This window comes from Rutilus rutilus, assembly GCF_951802725.1.
Source record: "Rutilus rutilus genome assembly, chromosome: 7".
NCBI classification, from domain to species: Eukaryota; Metazoa; Chordata; class Actinopteri; order Cypriniformes; family Leuciscidae; genus Rutilus; species Rutilus rutilus.
In genome coordinates this window covers 4883738-4898991 of record NC_140221.1, presented here as the reverse complement: position 1 = coordinate 4898991, position 15254 = coordinate 4883738, and the positions used below count along the sequence as shown (strand labels likewise).

The following is a 15254-nucleotide window of genomic DNA, read 5'->3' as shown; positions in this document are numbered from 1 at the left end:
GCAGGTAGCACAAAGAAATCATACACCGGATCAAAATTTGCAAGAACCGTGGATTCAATAGGACACGCACAAACCATTTTAAACCATTCAAGCGCAAGAAGACATGAAAGAGAAGTCAGCTCGGCACTCGTGTGCTGTTTTCTATGGAAGCTTGTTTCCGCCACAAAATAAAAAAAATTAAATGATAATTGCGACTTTTTATCTCACAATTGCGAGTTTACATCTCGCAATTCTGACTTTATTTCTCAGAATTGCGAGATACAAAGTCAGAATTGCGTGAAATAAAGTCGCAATTGCGTGTTATAAAGTCAGAATTGCGAGATATAAAGTCAGAATTACGTGAAATAAAGTCACAATTGCGTGTTATAAAGTCATAATTGCGAGATATAAAGTCGCAATTGCGTGTTATAAAGTCAGATTGCGATTGCGACTTTATATCACGCAATTCTGACTTAATAACACGCAATTGCGAGTTTATATCTCGCAATTCTGACATATTTTCTCAGAATTGTGAGATATAAACTCACAATTGTGAGATATAAAGTCCAATTCTAAGGGGAAAAAAAAGACGGACTTTTTTTTTTTTTACCTCAGAATAGTTTATCTCACAATTCTGACTTTATAACACGCAATTGCAACTTTATATCATGCAATTCTGACTTTATATCTCCCAATTGCGTATTATAAAGTCAGAATTGCGTGATATAAAGTCGCAATTGCGAGAAAAAAGTCAGAATTCTGACTTTATAAGACGCAATTGCGACTTTATTTCACGCAATTCTGACTTTATAAGACGCAATTGCGACTTTATTTCACGCAATTCTGACTTTATATCTCGCAATTCTGACTTTATAACACGCAATTGGGAGATATAAAGTCAGAATTGCGTGATATAAAGTCGCAATTGCGAGAAAAAAAGTCAGAATTCTGACTTTATAAGACGCAATTGCGACTTTATTTCACGCAATTCTGACTTTATATCTCGCAATTCTGACTTTATAACACGCAATTGCGACTTTATTTCACGCAATTCTGACTTTATATCTCAAAATTCTGAGAAATAAAGTCAGAATTGCGAGATGTAAACTCACAATTGTGAGATAAAAAGTCGCAATTATCTCTTAAAATGTTTTATTCTGTGGCGGAAACAAGCTTCCATAGTTTTCTGTGCGCACACACATCCAAAGAGTACGCGCAAAAAGCAGCCTCTCATATAGTGCATGAATACTGAATTGAGTTCTCTTTCGTATCTTCTTGCACTTGAACGGGCAAATACACACAACATAATGTCAAAATATCCTAATACACAGTTGGTTATGAGTTAGGTGCTATGCAGTTTTGGCAATTTCTTCGCTGTTGTTTTGCTTTTTGCTCGCAGGTTTCTCTATAGAGCTCCTCCTACAGCTTCGGAATAGATATTTGACAACACTGTCGTAAAAACTCGTTGGCGACTCTCCCCCTCCCCCCATCTTCTCCCTCTGGTCATGTGCATTTGTTTTTAAAGAAGCCGGCGAACGCACGGAGCCATGTCCACTGAGGTATGTATGATACACACAAGGCTAGCATATAAATGCATGTGTGCAGTGCCGTAAAGCAATCCGTTACATCGCGAGACCTGATATCACGCGATACTTCCTGACGTTAAGGTAAATTAAGCTAAAAAAACTGCATAGTTCCCCTTTAAGTGAATGTAAACAGTTGATAACTGTATATTGGATCCGTGCAGCTCTTAAAGTGACAGCAGCCTAATATACCTGATGCCATCTGTGTCATTAACGTTAAACAAAGAACAAAAGAAAATGAAAATTACCCACTGATCTTGACTGAATAAGTTTAGCAACTTTAACAAGGATTGATTTATATTTATTTATAAAAATCTATGCAGTGTTGTTTTGCATTTGATTTAAATTTCTGTACCTGAACTTTGTGTTCATCTATAAAGTTGTATTTATCTGTGCCATTGCTTCCTTGAGTACTGTGTTCAGGCTGCTGCTTTGTGTTTATAGTATTCAGCTGCAACAGAGTGTTTTGCAGAACGGCACAGAATAAATATGACTGATATCTAAATGTTCAAACTTCAAACGATACCCAACCCTAGTCACAATAGGGAAGAAAAGGCGATCACAACTTCCGTTTCATGCCGACTTTAATGTTTAATGTCTTCTTAAAATATGCAGATTTTTGTTATGTACTACTATATATATAACCCACAATAATCTCTGCCATCAGTAAAGCAAGCCAGTATGTGTTCTGCATATGAACACGTCTGTACATCAGGCAAAAATACTATTTAAAAAAAATAATAATAATCGTTTACATTGACGGTGTTATTTGCTTTTAGTCAAACTGAACTAAGAGCTTCCCATTTTTATCTTTGTTATTGTTTTTTTGGATGTTTCTTTCCTTTTTCTTTCTTACCTGAGGAATTTTGGCCTCTCATAAAGACACTCCCATTGCGACTCAGTTTCCCTTTGGAGTCGATGACCGATCGTCCAAGACTGAAGATGGACTTCCACTTCTTAGATTTTCCTGAGAATTTTCTTCTGTGTTGTGAGAAAAGTTTATAAATGTTTGAGAATGTAATGGAAAATGTTGAAATGTAGAAATGTTTAACATATGCTGTTCTCTGGGTTTTAAAAAGCATTACTGGATTACTGTAAACGGTGACAGTTCATGTATGCCTATACAGTTTCAACACTGTTAATGTTTAAACCTAAAGTACACATGCTAGGAGAGTGTGTGGGCGAGCATAAATGTATGGTGTATATCATACCTGCTGTCAGACAGATCTATAACTGTATGATACATTGCCGCAGTGCTGGTATCTGGAAGGCTGTTCTCTCTTTGCCTCTCTCTCATTACAGGGTGGTTGGGACTGAGAGAGCGAGCCTGTGCTTCCTCAAGACTCATGAGCTTCATGGGGCCACACTGTGTGCTGGCGGGCAAGGTGGCGTACTTCTCCCCACAGGCCATGCTAGGGCCTACAAAACCATAAAAACAGTTGCATGTAGCATGTCTTGAGAGTAAAAAAACTCTGCATCACTAAAAAGAGGTCAAAGCCTGTGAAGACACATGCTTATTCTAGATCATCAAGTCATGGCTGCATGCATGTCATTTAAAATGTATTTTTGTGTTATTTTACTATTATTTATATTATAGTTTTAGTAATACCATGGTCTGTCTGAATGCTCGATTGACGTGCACACACACACACACACGTCACTCGCACACAGAGAGTGGAGATTGATTGCTCTCCTGCACACTCACTACATTATATTACTCAGCAAGGAGGTTGTAACGTTGCTGTTTTTGAAGTAATTCAACTAACAGCTTCATTCCCGAGAGACAATGAACAGAGGTAAGTCACACGCATCTTTCTCGCACTCTCTTTAAAGGCTAATATAATGTTATATAATGTTTATAAATGTTAGGCCTATAATTCAATCAGATTACACTACTTTATCTTTGTGTCTGGTTTAAAGTGGACAGAATGTTAGATCTAAGAGTTGGTAACTGATGAAAATAAACATCGTTTAAAGGTGAACTAAGTAACTTTTTTACCTTAACTGAACAGCTTCGGAGTCATTGGAATGGTTATATTACTTATTTCGGGTTGAATGGTGGTCGTTTCGCACCACCCTGGTGCCCGTGAGCGGAAAATTCGCACTTGCAACTTTGAGACGGCGGGCCGCCGGCAGCCGCGGCAGAAAGTCTCGCGTGATATCAGGTCTCGCGATGTAAACAATTGCTTTACGGCCAAAAGAAATCCGCTCAAATACTGTCATTATTGCGCTCCCTCACGCTGTCCGAACCCGAAGGAAGAAGACGTTTTAAAGAATGTCCCATCTGCTTTGATGTCGTTGATCTGCTAGCCTCAGGTGTCTGAGAATAGCCAACGAGTTTTTACAACAGTGTTGTCAAATATCTATTCCGAAGCTGTGGGGGGAGCTATAGAGAGAAACCTGCGAGCAAAAAGCGAGAATACAGCGAAGAAATCCCGAAGTTACTGAATGCAGCTTTAACACGTCCAGTCAAATGTAGCACTTCAAACCTAAGTGACATCTTCAACTTGTCAATACAGGTAAATGACCATGGTATAAGTGGGATAATCCATTAAACGATTAAAATGCACTCTGATCACACATCGATGGTTCTTTGCCTCCACATCGTGCTTTAAAATCGATTAATGCACAGCTAGCCGTGGATTATCCCTTACTTAACTCTTTACCCGCAGTTGAGGGAATTTAACGTCATTTATGAGACAACGCTTCCCCGCCATTGACGGAATCTTTCGGCTTTCTGTGTTTTCAATGTTATATGGTGAGGGAAGGGGGGCGTTTTGTTCAAAATGATGAAACTTTTTTATGAAACTTGCCCACATTCAAGTGTTGAGAAAAACAGAATGCATGAAGCTAGAATAAAACTTTTTTATTTTATTTTTTGAATTTTTTTTATTAAAGCAGAGACTCTTCTTTCTTCTGATATATTTCAAATGTACTGATATATATACAACATAATAGTCTGGGGGCCATAAAAGTTTTGTGGAAGTGATCAAAAATGCCGGCAGTGGCGAGTAACTTAAAAAAAAAAAAAACGCTGGCAGGGAAAGAGTTAATATTTTGAATTAGCGTTTATTTTTATATGTTCAGTTTTCAGTCGTTTTTAGTTCAATTTATAGTAATCTAGTTATGTCCTTTGTCATTTTCATTAATGTTATTTAGGTTTAATTTATTTTAAGGTCATAAAGTAAAATTTACATTTAGTAATTCAACTTACACTTATTTCAAAAAGTTTCAACATTTCTAATTTTCTAATATTTATATTTTATTTTATTTAAGCTTCATTTCAATTAACAAACATGTTATTAGTATTTTTAGCTTTAGTTAATGATACCCTGTTTTCATCATACGATATCTACTCAAAATGTACCGTATCTACTCAAAACACACTGGGTAGATAACTGCACACACCTTCAACACAATTGCTTGTTTGCAGCCATTACCAGTTTGCTTTTTTATATGTAACTTGCCTATTGTTTTGCTTGTCCATTTTTGGCTGCAGATCTCATGCCATTGTGTATACACCCCACTCCACATCTAAGACCCATTTCCTGACTCCCATCATCACTGTTGTCACGAATAGCACAGTCAAACTTATTTAGAAGATATTATTAATGTATGCAAACACCCAGAGGAAAATTGTATTGTGCATTAGTTGTGCGTTCTCAGCAAATTGAATTGCAATCATACTAATATGACATACTTTATTTCTGGTCAGCACACTCATAGGCAGATTTCTAAACAGGGGTATTATTAGAAAAGCGGAGCCTAATGCAAAAGCTTTAGGAGAATGGGATAAAGCAAGCACAAGTCCCCTGATCAAATTATCACAAGCTGTGTGAGACCGGATGGCTTTCCACTGAGCATAGGTGCTAATTACCTTAATGAGCTGTAATTTCCAATTACTGTATATTTTGTTTTGATTTGTACAGCATGATTACAGAATATACCCAGATGGTTTACATTAAAAAAAATAAAAAGATCTTCTCACTGCTTCTCTTCTCATTCAAAAATTACACATTTCCTTTCTGAATGAAGGTTTTTAAATGACTATACTAACAACATCTGGCATCTTTGCTCACAGCACAGCTGTTTAGAGATACAGTGCATAGTCCATTCATTGTGACTACATTAACAACGTAACCTGTTAAATGTCATACCCCTTTTTTAACATAGATCTGAACTTAAAAGGTTGTAATTCATGAATGATTTTGGAATCTGTTTTTAGTACGTCGTTGTCGTGTAAACGTACCCTAAAATTGCTAGAAAATCAAAGCCATACGTCTAACCAAGTTGTGTCCCAAATTTGAAGTTGATATCACAAAAAATGTAGCCCGCCTAAAGGATTAAAAGTTCTGTTTCAACGTTACGGCGATGTCCAATTTCAGAGTGTTTAAGCTTTCGAATGATACCAAATGAAAACTATAATATGTGATGGGGGGAAAAAACGCTACCAGCAAACGGACAGTTGACAGGCTAATGCTACAACAGTTCAATGCTAGATGTACCTTCTCTGGACTTGGAGGGCTGGAGTTCCTGGTTGAAGATCTGCTGAGTGTGGTTGAGGATGAACTCTACAACTGACTGCTGGATCCGCACCTCCTGAAACGCTATATCGCCATTGCAGGAGGGCACCTCCACTTCCTTGGAGCTAGACCAAAAGAAAAGAGGGTAAATCATTCATCTTTGTGAGGAATAATAGCACGTAGCATGAATGCCTCTTAAGAACGTATCTCATTCATCACCAACAATCATCAACTGACAAGTATAATAATACCATAATTATATAATTGTATATACTCCTATGAGTTCCCTGTGGACCTCTTACATATTTGTGGTATAACCAATTACATGACTCTCATACAGAATTATGTAGAGAATGGATAATTAGAGAACGAAATGGAAGTAAAACCTCTGCAAGACTCACCGGAGCAGATTCGGCGCCCACACCAGGGCTAGATTGCGAGCATGCATGTTGGTTTGGTGACTGAGGGTTGCTAAATGTGCCAAGTGTTTGGTGAGGTATTCCAGAGTTCTAGGAAAGCAGAACAAAAATTATATTTAATTTAATGTTTATTACTCATTATTCACCATGTCTTCATTTCAAGTAACATAGTTGAAAAGTCCAATCATTTCCTTTCAGGTTTACATCTACATTACACTTGGTATTTTTACAACAAGGGTCAGGTCACCTGGAAATGAAACATTTCTGAATTTTTCATTTTATGTAAATCCATATAACTTACTTTTTTCCTGTGGAAAACAAAAGGAGAAAATTGGACTAATGGACTCTGTTCAAAGCAATTCCAATGAATAGAGCACTGTAAAATATTTCTAACCTCCCCAACTCAGAATTTTCTAGTGACTGGTCACATCTAAATTTTTCGATTTGATAATTTGGGCCAATTGAAAAATTTAGATGTGACCAGTCACTAGAAAATTCTGAGTTGGGGAGCTTACAAAAAGGAAGCACCTTAAAAGTATCATAAAAGTAGTTAATATGACTTGTGTATTAAGTCTTTGTAAGTCATAACGTTTTTGTGATTGTGAAAAGCGCTATACAAATAAACGTGAATTGAATTGAATAACTTAGTCTGGTGAACAGACTGACACTTAAATCATTAGTCACTATAACAAACATTCGTAGACATCATCGCAAAGTTGTGTGTTTAGAACCACAGCCCTCGACCTGCGGTTAGAAGCACAGTTTCTCATGACAAGTAAAAGGGATATTTCACTGCTAGAAAGATGAATGTGTATTTAAATTGGGTCATTTATGTAGTAGAAATGTGAAATTATTTTATAAGTTGGTGCCTTCTAGACTGAGAAAAGCCAGAAAATGTTTTTTTAGCTCATGTGGATGAAAGACAACAACTCCCAGAATGCACTTGCTTCGCTGCCCTAAGAGGCCACTCCCAAGCCACGCCCACCGGTTACAGAGGGCAGTATCGGGAGAAATGATACAACTAGGCTACTAGTCGACTCGAAACTGAAAAGACGGCGTTTTATCGTGAGATCCCCCTATGGGCGGGTTGAAGACATGCGGGACGAGCTCCTCCTACTGGCTGGAGTCTCTCGCCTCTGGACTAAAAAGCCTCTGATGACACTAAATGACCATTTTTGCATCATCTGAGGTTTTATTCCAGACCCACAATACAGAAATCTCTCGTCTCAGGGGGACACGAGGGAGGGAAGCACGGTCATTCTAAAATACTACCGGGTTTCTACAGATACAAAGCTTAATGCTAATCGGTGAAGTATCCCTTAAACTTAAAGGGATAGTTCACCCAAAAATGAAAATTCTGTCATCATTTACTCACCCTCAGGTTGTTTCAAACCTGTATGAGTTTCTCTTGCTGAACACAAGATATTTTGAAGAATGTTGGTATAACCAAACAGTTGCTGGGCCTCATTGACTTCCACAGTAGTAGTAAAAAAAAAAAAAGGAAGTCAATGGGGCCCATAAACTGTTTGATTAAAATGTTTTTTAATCATTTTCAAAAATGATTAAAAAAAACAAAAAACAAAACAAAATATATATATATATTTTTCTTCTTCTGCTGAACACAAAAGAAGATATTTTCAAATATCTTCTTTTGTGTTCAGCATAAGAAATTTTTTTTTTTTTTTTTTTTGGGTGAACTATCATTTTAAACAGATTATGCTCTTTTTTTGCATTGCAATGGAATGAAATTAGCAATAACATTCTGACATTAATTCAATCTTAGCAGATGTTATTACTCCACCACCCGCGAGATGTTATTAACAAGTTTGAACATCTGATGTGTGGAAAAATTACTATGGTTTCGAGAAACATTTGTGATTAGCTGGTTTATTTGTCCAATAACACATCATGGAAGATAAGCAGCAATAACAGTCATTGTACGGGAAACGTTCGTCAAATCATACTTAAGATTTTGTGAGCTTTAAGCCAAAAGAATAGATGTTTCATGAATTACTTCTGTCGCAATACGAGAACTAGGGCTGATGTAGAGATTTTAGTCAATAAGAAATAAAATAATTTATGCTACTTTTATGATGCTTTTTTGTCGTTTGACAGTCCAAGTTATTATTAACTTCCATTATATAAAAAAAGACTTGAGGATATTCTTCAAACGTTCACCTTTTGTGTTCCAAACAGAAGAGACGTCATACAGGTGCAGAATGACGTGGGAGTAAATAAAGACAGATAAAGTTTACAGAATAAAGCCACATATTAAAATAAGCCTCAGCTGTACCTGAAGTGTGAAACGGGAAGTTCGTTTATGGCACTCCTGATGTTTCGGAGCTGCTCCTGCTCCTCTTTAACTGACATCGCAGCCTTTGCACAAAAATACAGACGGAGGAACATTAATTCCTGGATGCAGGAGAACATTGTTTTTCAATGTTTTACATTTTTGTCAATGGACGCACATCTGTCAATATGTTCATTATGGATCATCTAGACATCACTATAGCTAAAAATCATTTCAAATATGGTAGTTAGTTGCAGTGGTCCAGATAAAACTAATCAAATGCTTATATCCCATTAGTTAAACAACTACAGGAAACACTTACACAATCAACTTTTATTGTTTTTAACCCTGTAAAGCCTGACATATTAAATAATAGTCTGAAAAATATATATATATTTAAATGGAACAGTTTATTAAACCTTTAGACAAAATATTTAAAACAAAATAAAAAAAAGTTGACTTTATTTGATTATTATCACCTTCCTAAAATAATTGCCCAAGTAATTTTTTCTCAGAAAACACAAAAAACTGAACCAATAATTGAAAAATGACTTAGGCAATTATTTTAGGAAGGTGACGATATTTGATACACCTGGCTTTTATGGCTCATATAGTATGATATAGTGAGAATATGAAACTCATATTCAAGAAGCTAAAATACACCAATTTTATTCAGAGGCTCAAACTGAGCAAAAATATGCAGTTTGTCGCAGTTGCTGATATTTATATGGACAAACCGTGAGATGAAATTCAGACAGCTTGTAATGTAAATCAATGAGATCGTTATAACAGTATAGCAGCTACTTGCATAAAATGTAAATAACTATTAGTTGTCTCTGTAACCACCTATAATACGGCTTAAGATGATATTTAAAGGCTTAGTTTTACGATCAAAGCTCCATCGTTTTTATTGTGGGGGTAAAGCGATGCAATACATCAATGATGATTGAGAGATGAACAAATAAACCTTCCTCAAAAGCCTGATTAACATGATTTTGCTGAAAAGAATGAATGATCAATGGATAATCAAGTAAACCCAAGTTGCTTCAGTCCAGTCCGGTGTTCATCTTGAAATATTACGAAGTTATTCTTAAATTCAAAGATTTCACAGCAAAAAGATGATACTAAATTTAGTTCATAAAAGTATGAACTATCAATCAGAGAGTGTTAAAGTAGAAGAAGAAACTGATGAAGTTTTTATCTTGTTGATAAATTCATGGTCTTAGAAATTGGCATCAAATATGATTCAGTAGTCTTTATAGGGTAAATTATTTTTACTTTTTGAAGTTTTAACCTCTTTGCAGTGTTTTCAATTTATTTGTCTCCTCCTTTCCTGTCTACATTTGGCTGCTTTCTTTCCCCCGTCCTCTTTGTACTCTATCTTTGTATAGTTCTGTATCCGCTGTCCTTGAAATAAATGTCACTTCTTGTACACAAACAATGATTTTTTTTGTACCGTTTATTTAAGACACTAAGCCCCTGTTTCAGATGCAACTACTGTATATCATTCTTCTATTCTGCTCAAGTCTTCTGGTTTTCTTGCTCACAAACTTACTGTAAATTTCTTGTAGAGTTCATAAGTGAGGAGAGGGATGGGAAGCTCTCTGAAGTACAGCTTACATAAAGAGCCAACGCAGTGGATATCCTGAAGATACACTTCTTTGGTGAGGTCAGGACAGAGCTCAGAGCAAAACTCCTGTCTGTATGCACACACACACACAGAGAGAGAGAGAGAGAGAAACACGCATTTACTACAAAGAATTGATTGTTGCAAGGGTTTCCAACACAATCGTATGCATGAGGTTGTGAGTCCATAAAACTGGTCAACCTGAGTCTTTGAATGTTAGATGTGATTCCTGAGAGTCTGTAGATTCCATCCACAATCCCATGTTTCTCTATGAACTCTGCACAAGTCTTCAGGACGTGAGGAACTAGACAAAAACAGGACAAATTCATCAATGGTCATTCAGATTTATTGAAAGAAAAACATTTTTGTCATCATTTAATCACCTTCATATCATTCCAAACCTTTATGACTTTCTGTCTTTCAAGAAACACAAATTAAGATATTTTGAAGAATGTTTGCACTGATTTTATCCATTTAATAAAAGCACACCGAAAAAAAAAGGAAAAAAAAAAAAGAACACCATACAAGTATCATAATTATGTATTTTGCGCTATATTCCAAGTCTTCTGAGGCCACATGATAGCTTTGTGAGCTAAACTTTTTTTTTCTGGTAATCTGTAGACGAAGAAGTGCAGGTACTGCATACAGGTTCCTACTTCAGGCACTGACAGGTGTGATTTTATAAGCCTCAGGTGTGAGAAACTCCTTTCTCCGGGTGCAAAATTGGTCGGTGTAACATAAGTTATTGCATTGCTTTGTGTGCTGAAAAAAAAAAAAATGCACAAGAAAATTTGCTGGTAATCTGCAGACGAAGAAGTGCAGGTACAGGTTCCTACTTCCTAGGTGTGATTTTATAAGCCTCAGGTGTGAGAAATTGGTCGGTGTAACATAAGTTATTGCATGTCATGATCCATCAAGAGACACGAGAACCAATGATGTCTTGCAACCTGACACGCAAGTTTCAACACTATATACTGTATGGAGCATGGATGAGATTTAAGCACTTGTTTATCAGTGAATACCTACTTAAATTTCGGCCTCCTCCTCAGACAAATGCTATTTTGGCATCAGAAGGCTTGGAATATAGCAGAAAAGTTGAATGGGCTTTTATTATGTTTTTATGATGTTGTTTTTAACCTTTTTGGAGCTTGACATCCCCCCAGTCACTGTAAGCTTTCATTGTATGAAAAAGAACAGCATGAAAGTTCTTCAGAATATCTCCGTTTGTGTTCCACAGAAGAAAGAAAGTCATATGAGTTTAGAAAGGCATGAGGCTGAGTAAATGATAAACTAGGCCTATTCTTTTAAATGATTGTTTAATGATTGAGTAAAACAATGAAAATATCTACACCTGTAAAACTGCAACAAACCGATTGTGAAAATGCAATATGTAATGCATTTATTATTACTGTCGCACTAATATGCAGGAAAAGCTGCATTAAGGATTTGTAGATAATCATGATAATAATAAGCACTTTATTTTACAGTCCTGTTTACCATGCAATGTTACATTGCAATAACATGGGTGATAACTAGGTACTAACCCTGAACCCCTAAACCTAACCTGAACCCATGCAGTTACCTTAGATTACCCAGTACTTTCTTAGGCAAGTACACTGTAAGTATACGCAAGTGCACGTACTGTAAAATGAAGTGCAGCCCATAATAATAATAATAATAATAATAATGCTTTTTTTTTCTGAGTCTGGGGAAATGTGTATGGTTTGGTTGTGAGCACTTTGATGACACTCATGGCAGTCACAGGAAACATTTTTACAGCCATTTTTCATCCTATGTACAGTATTCTCCTACAGGAACATGCCATTTTGGCAGAAAAAAATCAGATCTTTTTAGACACCTTGCCATTAAAATGCAGACCATATATCTCAAGATGAGAACTGTCATCATGAACTATGACAGCAACTCCAACAAAGACAATCGGACCAACTGTTCTATAGCTAAAGTCGTTTTGATGTTTTGCTGTTACAGCGCCACTAAGTGGCCTAGCGCTGCTATTTCTCTATGTGTCCTTAGTCAAATTTGGCAAAAATATCTCATTCAATTTAAGAGTTATATGCATTTACAAATAAAAGCAGTAAATGCCCGTTTACACCAAGAACAATAACTATAAAGATAGCTAAAATGATAACTGTATTAGCATCCACATCACATCAGCTGACGATAACGTTCCGTTTATTCTAAGCTGCATTTTTTTTTTTTTTTTTCGTCTGTCGCTTTAAATTTTATTTTAAACAGAAGATATGCCGGTCATCTCCGGTAGTGGGCGGAACTAATGCGCAAACGGCTAAATCTCATTGGCTGGCCCTCATCTCTGTTTTAATTTCAGCAAATCAGTTCGAGCAAACGCTGACAACGTGATTACCATTCATGAACCCAGCAGCTCATGTGTTGTATATTGTCATTATTAGTAGTATAATTAGTTGTAGGATTATCATCTTTTTAATGATAATTGCTATTATCAATTATCTATTTTTACAGAAAAACTGAATGACCAACAATATCTTAAGCTCCAAGTTCAATTAAAATGACAAATATGCATTTATGCATGATGATCAAGTTTTAGAATTATGCTACTAAAGTTATTTATATATATTTGTTATTTATATATATTGTTTATGACTATATATATAAATAAAATAGTATATCAGTCTGTGCGTAGAGGGTTGTGTCAATGTTTTTATTGTTCATCATCAGAAGAAAAAAAAACGCCCTGAAAGTGATTCCAGCAATATGGTGTGGTTATCGTTATAGTTGTGAAGTGATGTGGACTCTGCTATTCTTTTATATTCAGAACGATTTTTAGAACAATATCTTTATTGTTATAGTTATCATCTTTGGTGTGAACGGGCCTTAAAGGGATAGTTCACCCCAAAATTTAAATCCAGTCATCATTTTCTCACCCTGAAGTTGTTCCAAACTATTTTCATTTTTGGGTGAACCATGCCTTTAAACTAGGGAGGGAACCTGCGATGAACCAAACATCAAATTAAGTAAAATGATGGGGAACGAAATTAGTGAAGCCTTGTTTGTTACAGCAGCATCTCAGAGGAAATACATTGGAGAACGCTGCGGACTGAACCAACCGCATAAAGGAGTAAAGCGTATATGATTGTTAACGTTATATTGTTGAACCAACGTGGATTAAACACTGGAAGTGCAACCACAATTTCAGGAAACAATTATAGATAGTTAATCCCTCTAACCATACAAACAAAGCAAGTTACATTGTAAATTGGAAACACACCCCATGTTATTATTTCAGAAGCAATATGCTAAAGTGCAGAGGCATTACGCTAAAGTAGTTTATGCGATGCATCAAAAAGTGAACAGTTCAAAAGTTATTAGCAGCATAAATATATTTGAAATATTGAGCAGTTAGTGGTTTGAATTAAAGGGATAGGACACCAAAAAATGAAAATTGACTTTAAAAATAATGTAATATTTGACGGCATCCATTGACTTCCATAGTATTTTTTCCTACTAGTCAACTCTCTGATTACCGACATTCTTCAAAATATCTGCTTTGTGTTCAACAGAAGAAAGAAACTCATACACGTTTGGAACAACTTGAGGGTGAGTGAATGATAACAGCATTTTAATTTTTTGGGGGGTGAACTATGCCTTTAAAGACTCCAGTTTTTCTATGATAACAGATCAGACTGTTCCCTGTCCATGTGCAAAATTTCACACAGCTTTTTACCATACAGTTCTACTGGCTGCCATTGACTTCAATGGCAGAAAAAGAAGAAGAACTAACAATTACAAGTGTGACATACAAAAATATAGAGCTTTATATTTAAAGCTCCACTGTGTAGGATTTTCTCCCATCTAGCGGTGAAATTGTTCATGACTACCAACTGAATATTACTTTCTAGCCCCTCCCATTCCGAGGGCGTTTTAACTCCTACGGTGGCCGTATTATTTCAAATCTGCCGGCAGTCGTGAGTAATCTCCCCCTCGCATTCGTCACGGTGCCACTGAGTGTAAAAACGAGAAAGGCGAAGCTTGAATTTCCAGGTATGTCCCTCTTTGGCTAATGTATTTTCAAGATGGAGGCACAACATGGCTGCCGCCATTCGAACGACTCGCTCGTATGTATTCCAAATGGCAGATTCTACGCTTACGAGAATACTTGATTAGTTGGTAGAAGTAATTACACATTAATGAGCACATATCATTTTGAAAAAACAAAGTGTTTTTTGCTAAGAATCAACTTAAAAAATTACACAGTGTAGCTTTATTGTGTATAAGACAGCTCAGATTCTTTTTGGTTTTGGAAAAATTTGATGAATAACGTTGGAGTTCCAAATGAACTCTCTGACTTTTGATTGTGGACGTTAAACACAGTTTGAGACATTGTTGAGAAACTCTAGAAGAGACACGTTTGAGATTATTTGGGGTATATATGTAGCATTTTGCACTTTGACAAGGCTTTGTGTGAGAAAGTATTGAGAAATATATACCCTAAAGCTAATACTTTTGAAGTAATCTTCAGGTTTTATGTGCAGGAACAGAAGAGAGGCCTACATATACCGGAAATTTGTAAACCAAATGTTTATTACAATTTGGATTGATACATTAAAGGAGTCATAACCTGCAATTTTCACTTTTCCACGAGAATCAATGTATGTTATGATCGACTAACGATTATACACTGGCCGGGAAGCCGATATTTAAAAGTGAAGCGTTTGTTTACCTCAGGGTAAATAAACCAGCGCGCGTGCACGCGCACTCAAATACGAGATTTTGATTTCAGCTCCCTCTTGACGTCATGAGGTAGTAGGATATACCATATATGGACACCGCAGCAGG

The 15254-nt window shown here is 36.2% G+C and overlaps 1 protein-coding gene across 1 annotated transcript in view; it reads right to left on the bottom strand.

The window, feature by feature from the left end:
* The window catches only part of arhgap31 (Rho GTPase activating protein 31), a 30085-nt gene that overhangs the window by 6841 nt on the left and 7990 nt on the right, over nt 1–15254 (bottom strand). Inside the window, exons 2-8 of the mRNA XM_084413477.1 lie at nt 10623–10725; nt 10350–10494; nt 8798–8880; nt 6487–6594; nt 6068–6210; nt 2774–2981; nt 2419–2543 (exon numbers count right to left, since the gene is read on the bottom strand). Of these exons, the coding sequence (XP_084269603.1) occupies nt 2419–2543; nt 2774–2981; nt 6068–6210; nt 6487–6594; nt 8798–8880; nt 10350–10494; nt 10623–10725 (915 nt within the window). The remainder of the gene's footprint in view (nt 1–2418; nt 2544–2773; nt 2982–6067; nt 6211–6486; nt 6595–8797; nt 8881–10349; nt 10495–10622; nt 10726–15254) is intronic.